The sequence below is a fragment of the Triturus cristatus genome, chromosome 1_1, assembly GCF_964204655.1.
Source record: "Triturus cristatus chromosome 1_1, aTriCri1.1, whole genome shotgun sequence".
NCBI classification, from domain to species: Eukaryota; Metazoa; Chordata; class Amphibia; order Caudata; family Salamandridae; genus Triturus; species Triturus cristatus.
The window spans coordinates 755,941,913-755,954,366 of NC_140579.1; the positions used below are offsets into that span (position 1 = coordinate 755,941,913).

The 12,454-nt window shown below is 48.4% G+C and overlaps 1 protein-coding gene across 1 annotated transcript in view; it reads right to left on the reverse strand.

Annotated features, from left to right (window-relative positions):
* Positions 1-12,077, reverse strand: part of LOC146870994 (uncharacterized) — a 112,444-nt gene extending 100,367 nt beyond the window's left edge. The window contains exon 1 of the mRNA XM_085646112.1: positions 12,028-12,077. Coding sequence (XP_085502238.1) covers positions 12,028-12,077 — 50 coding nt within the window. The remainder of the gene's footprint in view (positions 1-12,027) is intronic.
* Between the last annotated feature and the right edge of the window lie 377 nt (positions 12,078-12,454).

The following is a 12,454-nucleotide window of genomic DNA, read 5'->3' on the forward strand; positions in this document are numbered from 1 at the left end:
AGTCTCTGGGCTCGGGCTCCGGCGGGAGGCGGCGGCAAAGCAGACGTTGATTCGCTGGATGGTGCTTGCGTTAGCAAGGTGGTCACTCCCTGACCACAGGGGAGATTTTCTTCAGTCTTCTGTGCAGCAGAATGTCGAAGTTCCCGTCTTCTTCTTAGTTTCAAGTTGATTCCAGGATGTCTGAAGTCTTAGGACACAGCTCCTACCTTTAAGCGGATTCTAGGGGCCGGACTACCTGCTAGGTCCCTCCCTATGGGTGGGACCAGGAAGGGGGGTGGTTACACCCCCAACCCTTTGTCCAGCTCGCCCCAGGCCCGGGACTGGTGTGCCCCAGGACCGGTTTGGACTGGCATATGCACCGAGGCTCCTTGTGAGCCACAGGCATGTCTGGTTTCTTTCAAGCCCTACCTGACCAATACACAAAATCCTGTCTGGGGTGGTGCACGCACCTCCCCTGGCAGGAAACCCTTTGTCCACACCTCCCAAGCTGGAAGGACTCCCAGCAGCAGGAGGGCAGACTTGTGTCTGTGGTGGCAGCATCCATTTTGTGGAGCTGAGGCTATGTCTGATTTTACCCGGGTTTCAGGTACTGTACATGTCGTGTCCCTCTAGAAGGGTGGAATGCTAACCCCGTCGCCAGAATTGGTACCACAGTATTCAATCACTAGTGCATCTAATATGCACACCAAGTTGTTTAGAGAGATCAGTTAGACTGGGGCCCTGATTAGCAGGGACCCAGCCAGGCTATAGCCAGAAACCAGTGTATACATCAGAAAAGTGGGGGCAACACAAGTGCAGATCCTACTCTCCTACACAACCCCCCCCCAAACACAGGGACATTAAACTAACCTTGACCAGTTGAGTCTTCATGTTCTAAGTGGAAATACCTTGAGAGTCCATCTGCATTGGCATGTTGGGTCCCAGGTCTATGTTCCACTGTATAGTCCATCCCCTGTAGGGAAATGGACCACCTGAGCAGTTTAGGATTTTCACCTTTCATCTGTTTGAGCCATAGGAGGGGCTTATGGTCAGTCTGAACTATGAAGTGAGTGCCAAACAAGTATGGCCTCAGCTTCTTCAGGGCCCAAACCACAGCAAAGGCCTCCCTCTCAATAGCTGACCAATGTTTCTCTCTAGGGGTCTGCTTATAAAAGCTACTGGCTGGTCTTGACCTTCATTATTAATTTGAGACAGTACAGCTCCCACACCCAGCTCTGAAGCATATGTTTGGACAATGAACTTCTTTTTGTAATCTGGACTCTGTAAGATGGGGGCAGTGCACATTGCCTGCTTGAGGTCATCACATGCCTTTTGACAGCTAGCTGTCCACTGAACCTTTTTGGGAATTTTCTTGGAGGTAAGATCATTTAAGGGGGTCACTATAGATGCATATCCCTTAACAAACCTCCTGTAATACCCAGCCAGGCCCAAGGAGGCTCTCACCTGTGTCTGGGTGGTGGGAGCTACCCAGTCCATTATGGTCTGGATCTTGCTCTGCAATGGTTGAACATGGCCTCCACCTACAAGGTGGCCCAGGTACACAACCTGACTCTGCCCTATCTGGCACTTAGTGGCCTTGGTAGTGAGGCCTGCTTTCTGCAGGGCCTCCAGTACATTCCTGAGGTGGACCAGGTGATCCTGCCAGGTGGAACTATAGGCAGCAATATCATCAAGATATGCTGAGCAATAGGTTTCCATACCAGTCCGAACGTTATTCACCAACCTCTGAAATGTGGCAGGTGCATTCTTCAAACCAAAGGGCATTACCACAAAGTGATAGTGCCCACCAGGGGTCGAAAATGCTGTTTTAGCCTTGGCATCATCAGCTAACTTGATTTGCCAATAGCCTGCTGTGAGGTCAAATGTACTGAGATACTTGGCTGAGGCCAAAGTGTCTATTAGTTTATCTGCCCTTGGTATTGGGTAGGCATCAGTCCTGGTGACTGCATTGAGGCCCCTGTAGTCAACACAAAACCTCATCTCTTTCTTACCGCCCTGGGTGTGAGGTTTTGGGACAAGGACTACTGGGCTAGCCCAAGGGCTATCTGAGGGCTCAATAACACCTAGCTCCAACATTTTCTGGACTTCAGTCCTGATACAGTCCCTGACATGGTCAGGTTGCCTGTAGATTTTACTCTTTACAGGCAGACTGTCTCCAGTGTCCACCTCATGGGTGCACCAGGAAGTCTGACTTGGGGTCAGGCTAAACATATGTCTAAACTGCTGTAGCACTTGTCTACATTCAGTTTGTTGATGTTCAGTGAGGCTGCTTGCCAAAGCAACACCATCAACTGACCCATCTTCAGGGTTCTGTGAGAGCAGGTCAGGGAGAGGGTCACTCTCCTCCTCCTGGTCCTCATCAGTTGCCATGAGCAAGCTCATGTCAGCCCTGTCCACATATGCTTTAAGTCTGTTGACATGGAGCACTCTAAGGGGGCTCCTGGGAGTGCCAAGATGTACCAAGTAGGTGACCTCTCCCTTCTTTTCAACAATTGTATGGGGGCCTCTCCATTTGTCCTGGAGAGCTGCTAGGGCCACAGGCTCCAACACCCACACTTTCTGGCCTGGCTGGTAAACAGTCAAGACAGCCTTTTGGTCATGCCAAGCTTTTTGGAGTTCTTGGCTTGCCTCAAGGTTTTTACTGGCCTTCTTCATGTACTCTGCCATCCTGGAGCGGAGACCAAGTACATAGTCCACTACATTTTGGTTGGGAGGTTTGAGAGGTAACTCCCATCCCTCCTTCACCAGACATAATGGTCCTCTAACAGGGTGCCCAAACAGAAGTTCAAAAGGGCTGTAGCCAACCCCCTTCTGAGGAACCTCCCTGTATGCAAACAGAAGGCAGGGAAGTAAAAGGTCCCATTTTCGCCTAAGCTTCTCTGGGAGTCTTTTAATCATTCCCTTTAGGGTTTTGTTGAATCTCTCAACTAACCCATTGCATTGTGGGTGATAGGGAGTAGTGAATTTGTAGTTTACACCACACTCCTTCCACATTGCAGTTAGATATCCTGACATAAAGTTAGAACCTCTGTCAGAGATGACCTCCTTTGGGAAACCCACTCTGGAGAAAACTCCAATGAGGGCTCTTGCTACCACAGGAGCTGTGGTAGTCCTTAGGGGTATAGCTTCTGGATACCTGGTGGCATGATCCACTACCACCAGTATAAATCTGTGCCCAGATGCTGTTGGTGGGTCAAGGGGACCAACAATGTTAATCCCTACCCTTTCAAAGGGAACCCCCACCACAGGTAGTGGTATCAGGGGGGCCTTTGTGGTGCCACCTGTCTTGCCACTGGCTTGACAAGTGACACAGGAGCGACAAAACTCCTTTGTGTCTTCAGACATGTGTGGCCAATAAAAGTGTGGTACAAGCCTGTTCCAGGTCTTGTTTTGGCCCAAGTGTCCTGCCAATGGGATATCATGTGCTAGGGTCAAGAGGAACCCCCTAAACTTCTGAGGAATTACCAGCCTCCTGGTGGCTCCAGGGGTAGGATCTCTAGCCTCAGAATATAGGAGCCCCTCATCTCAATAAACCTTATGGGACCCACTAGCACTCCCAGCAGCCTCAGCAGCAGCCAGCTTTCTGAGGGGTTCAAGAGTGGAGAAGCACTGTTGCTCTTTGCTCAGATCTTCCCTGGAAGGGCCCCCTGCCCCCAAGAACTCAACCTGACCAGGCTCAAGTTCCTCTGGGGCAGTTCCTTCTACAGGCTCTGCTTCTCCTCCCTCAGGAGGGGAATCTGAGATCAGAGACAGAGGGGAAGGCCCAGCCTTTAACCCTACTGCTCTTCCTCTTGGGTAGCACCTGGTCCATAGTTTCAGGATCCAGAGCTGGTTCAGCTTTATGCATTTTGGCTTGTGAGCTGGTCACGGCAAATACCTCTGCAGGTATGCCCAACATCTCAGCATGAGTCCATAATTCTACTTCAGACCAGGCTGAAGTATCTAGATCATTGCCCAACAAACATTCGACAGGGAGGTCTGCACTCACTACTACCTTTTTGAGGCCAGTTACCCCTCCCCAGGAGAAATTCACAACTGCCAGGCTATGGTTGGTCCTGGTGTTGCTTGCATTGGTTACCTGGTACATTTCACCCAGGATGATCTGTGTAGGGTCCACTAGGTCCTCTGCCACCATGGTGACACTAGCACCTGTGTCCCTGAATGCCAAAGCCTGTTTGCCATTTATGATAGGCTGCTGTTTGTATTTGCCCAGGTTACTGGGTCTCACTAGGAAGTACATATCAAGGTCTCCCTCACAAACTAGCATTGCCTGTGTTGGTACTCTGACTAGGCCAGAGTCCACATCAGAACCCAGGGTCAACCCTACTACACCCTTATTCTGAGTATTACCTCCACCACTTGCTGCACTAGGGGGAACTGTTGCCTTAGGGGCTGGAGTGGTGGTGGTTTGGTCTTTGGACATTGTACAGTCAGAAGTCCAGTGCCCTTTCTGTTTACAGAATTTGCACCAGGGCTTCTTTTGGCCTTTTCCCTTTGCAGATTGTGACTCCCCACCAGATGCAGATTTTTGGGGCCCTTGTGAAGACTTCTGATCTTTAGATTTATCCCCACCCTTATCTGATCCTTTAGGATCTTTCTTCTTAGTGTCACCACCTTGGTTCTGGTTGTTCTGCCTCACCCTGGTTCTGACCCATTTGTCTACCTTCTTTCCCAATTCTTGGGGAGAGGTCAGATCAGAGTCCACCAGGTACTGATGCAACAACTGGTTCTGGCAATTATTAAGGCTCTGTTCTCTCATTATAAGATTATACAATCCCTTAAAGTCAGTTACTCTACTACCCACCAGCCAACCTTCTAGAGCCTTGGTTGCACAATCAACAAAGTCAGTCCAATCCTGAGTCTGTGCTTTCTGGGTGTCTCTGAACTTCAACCTGTACTGTTCAGTGGTTAAGCCAAACCCATCTATCAAAGCACTCTTCAGGGCTTCATAATCATTAGCATCCTCTTATCTAACAGTGAGGAGCTTGTCTCTCCCTTTGTCTGAAAAGGAGAGCCACAAGATTGCTGCTCACTGTTTCTGGGGGACCTGTTGAACTTTACAGGCCCTCTCCATAGCAGTTATCCATTTGTGGATATCATCCCCACTCTGGTAGGGAGGAACAACCTTGGACAGGTTCCTATGATCTGGCATGTAATCTCTGCCTCTAGGGACACTGTTGCTGCCACCAGGGGTATCTAACCCCTCCTTCTTAGAAGCTCTTTGGAGCTCGAAGGCTTCCCTATCTAAGGCCAATTGCTTGGTTCTGAGGTCAAGCCTAGCTTCCTCATACTGGAGCATCTTGAACCTTCTTTCAGAGGAGGACTCCCTGGGAAAGTTGGAGTTCCTCTGGGGAACAGATTCTCTTCCACAGTTGTATGAATGGTCAGATTCCCTTGAAGGGGACCTGGTCCTTCCTCCCACTCTGTCAGTTCTCTTAGGGAGAATTCCTCTGTTCCTTTCAGACCCTTCTGGGTCTGGCCCTTCAACCACAGACTCTAGGTCATCTAGATTTTCATCATCAGACCCAGAGACTATGTTTGAACCACCCCCTGATGCAGACCCACTTGCTCCTAGAGCTTGTCTCAGGTCATCTGCTACTAACAGATCTATCAGGTGTTGTGATGAGGGACTCCTGCCCACCCTCAGTTGTCTTTCAAAGCATAAGGCCTTCAGTTCAGTGTAGGCTATATCTTTGTACTGAGATGGGGTGGACCCACTGGCTCCACCATGGTGAGACATACTAGTGTTGTGCAGTGTTGTACTACCTACACTAGTTGAGGCCTACTGGACCTAGCTTGAGCTGTAGCAAAGGTGTGCTTGTCCCTTCACAAACAGCTCTAAGTTCAGTAGAACTTATTGATACTAGCTTGACTTTATATGTACCTTGAGTACCTTAAGTGGTTTTCAGTTAGTAATTCAAATAGAGATTTTCTGGTAAGACCAATGGCAAGCTGGATCCCACACGCTGCCCACCAATGTGAGAAGTTGGCCTGGCATATGCTGGTCACTAGTAATAGTGGCCACCTTGCACCAGTCCAATTCGACTCTTCGTAGATAGGTTTAAAGACAACCTTTTAAAGAAAGCTATCCTAGTGGTAGCTGTGGAGAGCAGCCTTCAGGCTAAGTCTCTGAGGAATGTAAAGCAGCTTGTTTTACCTTATAATCTCTTGAATTACCAAATGAAAAGACACCACACAGGTATATATATCAAATATATATGTATTTATTTCTAAATATACTCTACTAATCTCTTTATGAGATTAGAGCCAGGTAAACATTCAAAAGATCAACAGTTCTCAATAAATTAAGCACAAATATGGCTGTAGCCCTAGGGGCGTACCAGACCATATACTAAAATAATGGGTTAACAAACTCGACTTGCAAAATGAAGAGGCCTAGGGCCTTGGGAATCGCTGGGGCTTCACTTCTGCAGTGTTAGCAGGTAAGTAATCAGCCCACAGGAGACGCGTGCAGTGTCTAAACACACACGTGGGTTTTCAATGCGTTTCAATGGCAAATGTCGCGGTTTGTATTTTACAGTTCTAGGGCACTTCGCAAAAGTCAACAGGCAAGCAACTTACAGGGTAAGTATTTCGAGAGCCAACACACACTTGGGCACCGGAGTGCACGAGTTACCTCACCCAGGGAAGCCGGGTGCATAGGTGTCCTTTGGTGTCGGGTCGCGATGCTGTTTTCAATGGAGATCCTTGAAGACTTGCTGCTTGTGACAACTGGAGAGGTGTCCGTTCGAATCCGACGATGGATTGGAGTTGTAGAAGACCTAGAAATTGAGGGGACAGAGTCTAGAGTCACTTGCCAGTGACCGGTGGCCAGCAAGATGGATGACCACAGCTGTTACGTCTCTTCAGGTCAATGATGGTGTTTTGTCTCTTCGCTCACGAGGACCAGGAGGGATCGAAGATGACCAGCAGCTGGCTTCGGAGTTTCCCATGACGTCTGCAGCTGATGACGGTATCGGCACCCAGATTGGAGCCAAGAAGCCTTGGCAACTGCAAGTCTCGTGTAGAGTGAAGATTGGCAATCGTGCACACCAGCAAGGTCTGATGGATTTACGCAGTGAAGGTAAGTGAGGGCAGGCCCAGAGCAACCAGGCGAGCCCTTGAAGTTGATGTGGAAGTCTTCAGGTGAGTTACTAGCCAACGGGCAAGCAACCGCAAAGACGCCTTTGCAGGAAAAGTTTAACAACAGCCCACGGTCACTCGGGACGGGGTAGGCCGCTGAATTTCGGTACTACACCTGCTAGGGACTTGGTCAACAAGTGGCCCAAAGCACAACTTCGTTGGACGTAGATTAGGGCTTGCACCGGAAATCAGTGCACCGTTCCCTGGTATTGCTGTTCCTCATCATTCGTGGGGTCCAGATGCCACAGCTTCGCTGGGGACTCAAAATGGCCGTCGGGAGGTCAGGAAATCTGCTTCAGGGGACGCAGGGACTTCGGGCTCCGGCGGGAGTGGTAAAGTTTGCAACCGTTGTTGAAGAGTTTTGGTGCCTGCCAAGCAGGGGAGTCACTCCTTGACTCCAAGGGAGATTCTTCAGTCTTCCAGAGATAGTGGAACGTCGAAGGGCCAGGATTCTTCTTAGTAGAGCGTCGTCCAGGTGTAATCTAAATTGCATTGGCAATGTGTGGTATCTTACAGTGAAAAGATGGGAGGGACTAGCTCTATGACCAAACCTCTAGGAGGGTCAGGGTAGTGGGTGGGTACACCCACTTCCCTTTGTCCAGTTTCGCGCCAGAGCAGGGGCAGGTAGCCCCTAAACCGGTTTGAGCTGGCATATGCACAGAGGAGCCTACTGCTCCCCCAGTGCAGGACTTCAAAGCACTCTAAGAGTGCACCCACCCAGCTCCAATACACTAAATCCTGTCTGGGAGGTGGTGACACCTCCCTGTGACAGGAAACCCTTTGTTGGGCTCCCTCCACTGCGAGTTTCGGTCAGCTGCAGGAGGGCTGCCCGGTGTCTGTGCTGGTGGCATCCATTTTGTGATGCCAGGGCTCTAGATGATTCCTACCGTGTAGTACAGTGGGTACATGTCGTCCCCTCTACAAGGGTGGGATCCTACTCCCACACCAGTTACTGGTGTGGTGGTAGGATTCCAAGTTGTTTGACACCAAACACGACATGTTTTGATGCAGTCATTCCAAAGTTAGCATTTACCGCGAGGTTATAATGCACTTAAGAGTATATGGTTTAACCGCACCCACAAACAGCAGCAGAGAATAGACTCTGCCAGCTGCAGAGGGGTCCTGCTCAGGCAGAAGCTCCCCCTCACATAGTAAACCATGCACCCTGCCCTTGGGATTGATAGGGCCTACCATAGGGGTAACTGATAGGTTTATATGTGTGTGTATGGTGAGATATAGGAACCTATACCTCCGTGAGGAGTGCTAAAACTACCTCACACAGGCTGCAGTAGCAGGCCTGTGGTGTCAGATTGTGAGTGCTTCCCAGGGGTGGCATAATACATGCTGCTGCCCCTGGTAGGCCTGTGAAGTACCAATGCCCTAGGTACCTAAGGTACCATATGCTAGGGGCTCATAAGGTACCACAGTATCCAATCACTAGTGCATCTAATATGCACACCAAGTTGTTTAGAGAGATCAGTTAGACTGGGGCCCTGATTAGCAGGGACCCAGCCAGGCTATAGCCAGAAACCAGTGTATACATCAGAAAAAAAGTGGGGGCAACACAAGTGCAGATCCTACTCTCCTACAGGGGGTCCTTCAATACTTTTGCTGGTTTGTGGCGAGGGTGTGAGGTTGTATATTTGAGAGGTTAGCATGTGTATGAGTAGTCATGCAACTATAGGATGTTTAGGGTTGTAACCTTCTTTTACTTTATATAGGTTTGGCTGTGTTGTTATGTTAAACATGTAAAAATGTGTTAAGGTGTTCGCGTTTGGTGAAGAGGTGGGTTGCACTCCTGGCTAGTGATTGTTGTGCGCGATGAGGAGCATTCAGTATGGTTGTCAGAGTGCTCAGTGTTTGGTGGTTGTTCACTGGTTAAGAGTGGAATGTTAGAAGTTAGCTTGATTTTATTTGATGTAGTGGGCTGGTGTAACGGTAAACCATGGTCTGTGTTTGTGTAGTGTTTTCTTGTATGCTCTGATGTGACTTGCTGGTGGGTTGACTTATAGTGTGATGTCTTACACAGTCTGGTGTTGCTTCGTGGTGCTTTGGGTTTGTGGTATGTATGATGTGCTGATGTGTTTGCGCTTTAGAGACTGTGAAGGACAGAGGCATTGTGAATGAAATTTGTGTTTAGGGCATAAGGGTGAATTATGTGGTATGCGAAGAAGAGAGGTGTTAGGATCTTGGTGGAATGTAGTAACAAGTATGATGTGATGCTATGATTAATTATGATCAATGGCCCAAGATCATCTGCGCACATCCACATTTCCCAATCATACATGAGAGCAGAACTACAACTTAGCATGTCTCAATGCCACTTGTGTGGGTGACTACAGTGTCATGATGGATGTTGTATGTAAAGGTAGGTGAATGATGGTAGAAGTGAAGTTTTGGCTAATGTAGGTGTTACAGGAAGTGAGTGGAGGGAGAAGAGAAAGTGTGAGGGGCGTAGGTGTATGTGATTTTGACTCATTGAGATATAATGGAATTGAAGAAAGTAGCATGTAAAGTGGTGGCCAGAGGAGAAAAGGGGGGCATAGAGTGCCGAAGGGACCAGCTAAAGGGGTACTATTATTTGATAAGACCTCTGATAGTGGTGAGCAACATAGTATTGGAGGGATAGTATGTTGTGGCTGTAGTTAAAGGAGTGGGAGAGTGGTGTAGGTGAGAGTCATGAAAGTACTGAGTAACAAGGTAGTGCAGGGGTGTGTAGTGGTAAGAAATAGAGGGGATGGAAAGAGGTAGAAAAAGTGAGAAGAGAGGGTGATGGAAAGTGAGACTGGGGAGAAGGCTTGGGAGGAGAGGAGAGTTGGAGACATGGATGGAGGTGATGGGAGAGGGCTAATGGAATGAGGAAAACAAGCCTGAGGTAAGGAGCATGATTTTCCTGCAATCTAAACGTAATATACCAAATACAATTACAGAAATGATTAATGCCCTCCTTCAGAAACACACAAACAAAGAGTTCACGCGGTATAAAAACGTTTGTTTTGTCTGTCTCATTCAGGATTCTTGAAGGTTACCATTCCTTGTCTCCTACTTTTTGGGGCAAGACAGACAGATCCCATTCCATAGGAACTATCATCTACAGAAATATTACATTATTTTTCAAGGAAAAAAGTGTACAATTGTGAGCCAACGTAATTTGCTTACTTCCTCAAATGCCTCCTTCTGTTCTTCCTTCCATGCAAAATCTTCCCCTTTAGACAAAAGTATTCTGAAAAGTTACTTGTGACCTGCAAAGTTTTCAGGAAAACTAGGGTAGTACACACCCAAACCTGTGAACAACATTACTTCTCTGTTGTCGGGTGGAGGCGTATTGATGGCTTTGACCAAGGACTGTTTGGGCACAATCCCTTGAGCCAAATTGAGTGTCCTACATACTCTTATCTTTGGAACAGTTTGCACTTTTATGGTGATAGTGTCAAACTTTTTTCTATCAACACTGACCAGAATTTGGACGCAACATTCCTATGCTGTTCTTTAGTTTTTGTGAAAACAGAGCGTCATCTTGGAAGTACATTATCCTTCCAGAAACTTGAGGAAGGGAAATATGACTCGTTGAAAGACAGATTCTTCAGACGCAAGGCCAAATGACATCCTTGTCGTGTAGTTTCCACCCTGAGGTAAGAACTGCACGTTTGTGGACGGCATAACCGTTGGGATGGTGTCAGACTAATTCTATGCTCCACCTCAGGATATGTTGTCCTATAGGCAAGCTAGCTCATAGTGCGACCATAAGTACACCTAAACCAAGGTGGGTAGCAAATGGTTTTGGCAACCACTGAACATGACAACCGTGATCCCCCCCAGGCATCATGGTTACAGATTTAGAACTCTTTCTCTCAGTTACTTATGCTCTCCTATTCTCAGAGAAATATACAAGGGATACACAGAGGGACGTTTTCAATGTTCATTGAACCAACATGATTCTTGTATAAAATATATGTGCTGCTATAATCAATAGACAGAAGCAGATAAAAGTGATTAGTAGCACCAAGACAGTGAATAGAATAAAAAGCTCCACCGTTGTGCTAATACAGTGTATATATGCAGGCATATAAAACAATATAGAAAGTTGGACGTACTCCTACTATGCAGTCCCTAACCTAAGTGTCTAGGGCGTGTGTGTATGTGTTCTGCCAAGAATCCCCGTAATGGATGATCCAAACCTGGCGAACTGAAGGGAAAGAATGTAAGTCCTTGTCTTGGTCGTGAGCTACACACCTTTGCGAAGATATCAGCAAACTGCTGGGCCAAAGCTTCAGCGTGTAGAGACCTCACTATGACAGCAAAGTGCTCCTCTAACTAAACCCAGAAATGCTTATTTATCTATAATGAAAAGCATCCTTGTGAGTCCCGTCCAAGTCAGCATTGTTATGGTCTATTGATAGCCATGTCACCTCATGGAAGAAAAATAGAATGACATTTGCACAATGTGTGTCGAGGCCTTGTACGTGGTGTTCAAGGAGTCATGATAATGTTAAGGGAAGCAGAATTGTAAGGGAAGCAGTTTCAGAGAAACTAATCCAGCATTTTCACACACACAAATGTGTGCAAAAGGTTATTATGTGAAAGGGAAGGCAATGTAAGAAACGTGTTCAAAGTAAAAGATGGCAGCGTTTTAACATCTGCCTAAGTAAGACACATAATATCCTATGATATTAGCACAACCCAGACAGTGTCGAACAGGCAGTTAGGGGGGCGTGGATTTGGCACAAATGGAGTGAGACGCTTCTCTCCGGGTCTCTGCTCCACGTGCCCTGCATTAGCTATTATCCGCTGCCACCGGACCTGTGAATTGCACCGGGTTACACAGCCTGTTGTGGTGGAGCAGTGGTGTGCGAATTCTTGGCGGAGTTCGCTCCGCGGACTTGCCCTGGCTGCGTTCTTTCTTCAGTTGTGGCTCGGCTCTCGCTGGCGGCCATCTTGGCGAGTGGCGGCGGCGGAGGCCCATCGGCTGGATTCTGACCCTGCCTCCGTGGACTGAAGGTGTTCTGCTGTGCGGAAGAACCCCCCAGTCTGGCCCCGATCCCTTGGACGCTCCGGCCCCTTGCATATTGACAGGGGCCCCTCGACCTTCGGGCCTCGGGATGGGGCCGACTGCTTCCTGCTATCCCGGCCACTCGACTTTGCGGAAGGCCCAGGTCTACTCCGCATAGTGGCCCATCCTGCCCTGAGGCACACCGCAGAGCAGATCCTGTGGGGCATAACGGCCGCATTGGCTGGCGGCCTGTGGAGTCCTACCTCACTCTCTTTCCCCGCACTCCATTGACTGGCTCCCTGAGGCCTTGCTGTGCCTGGA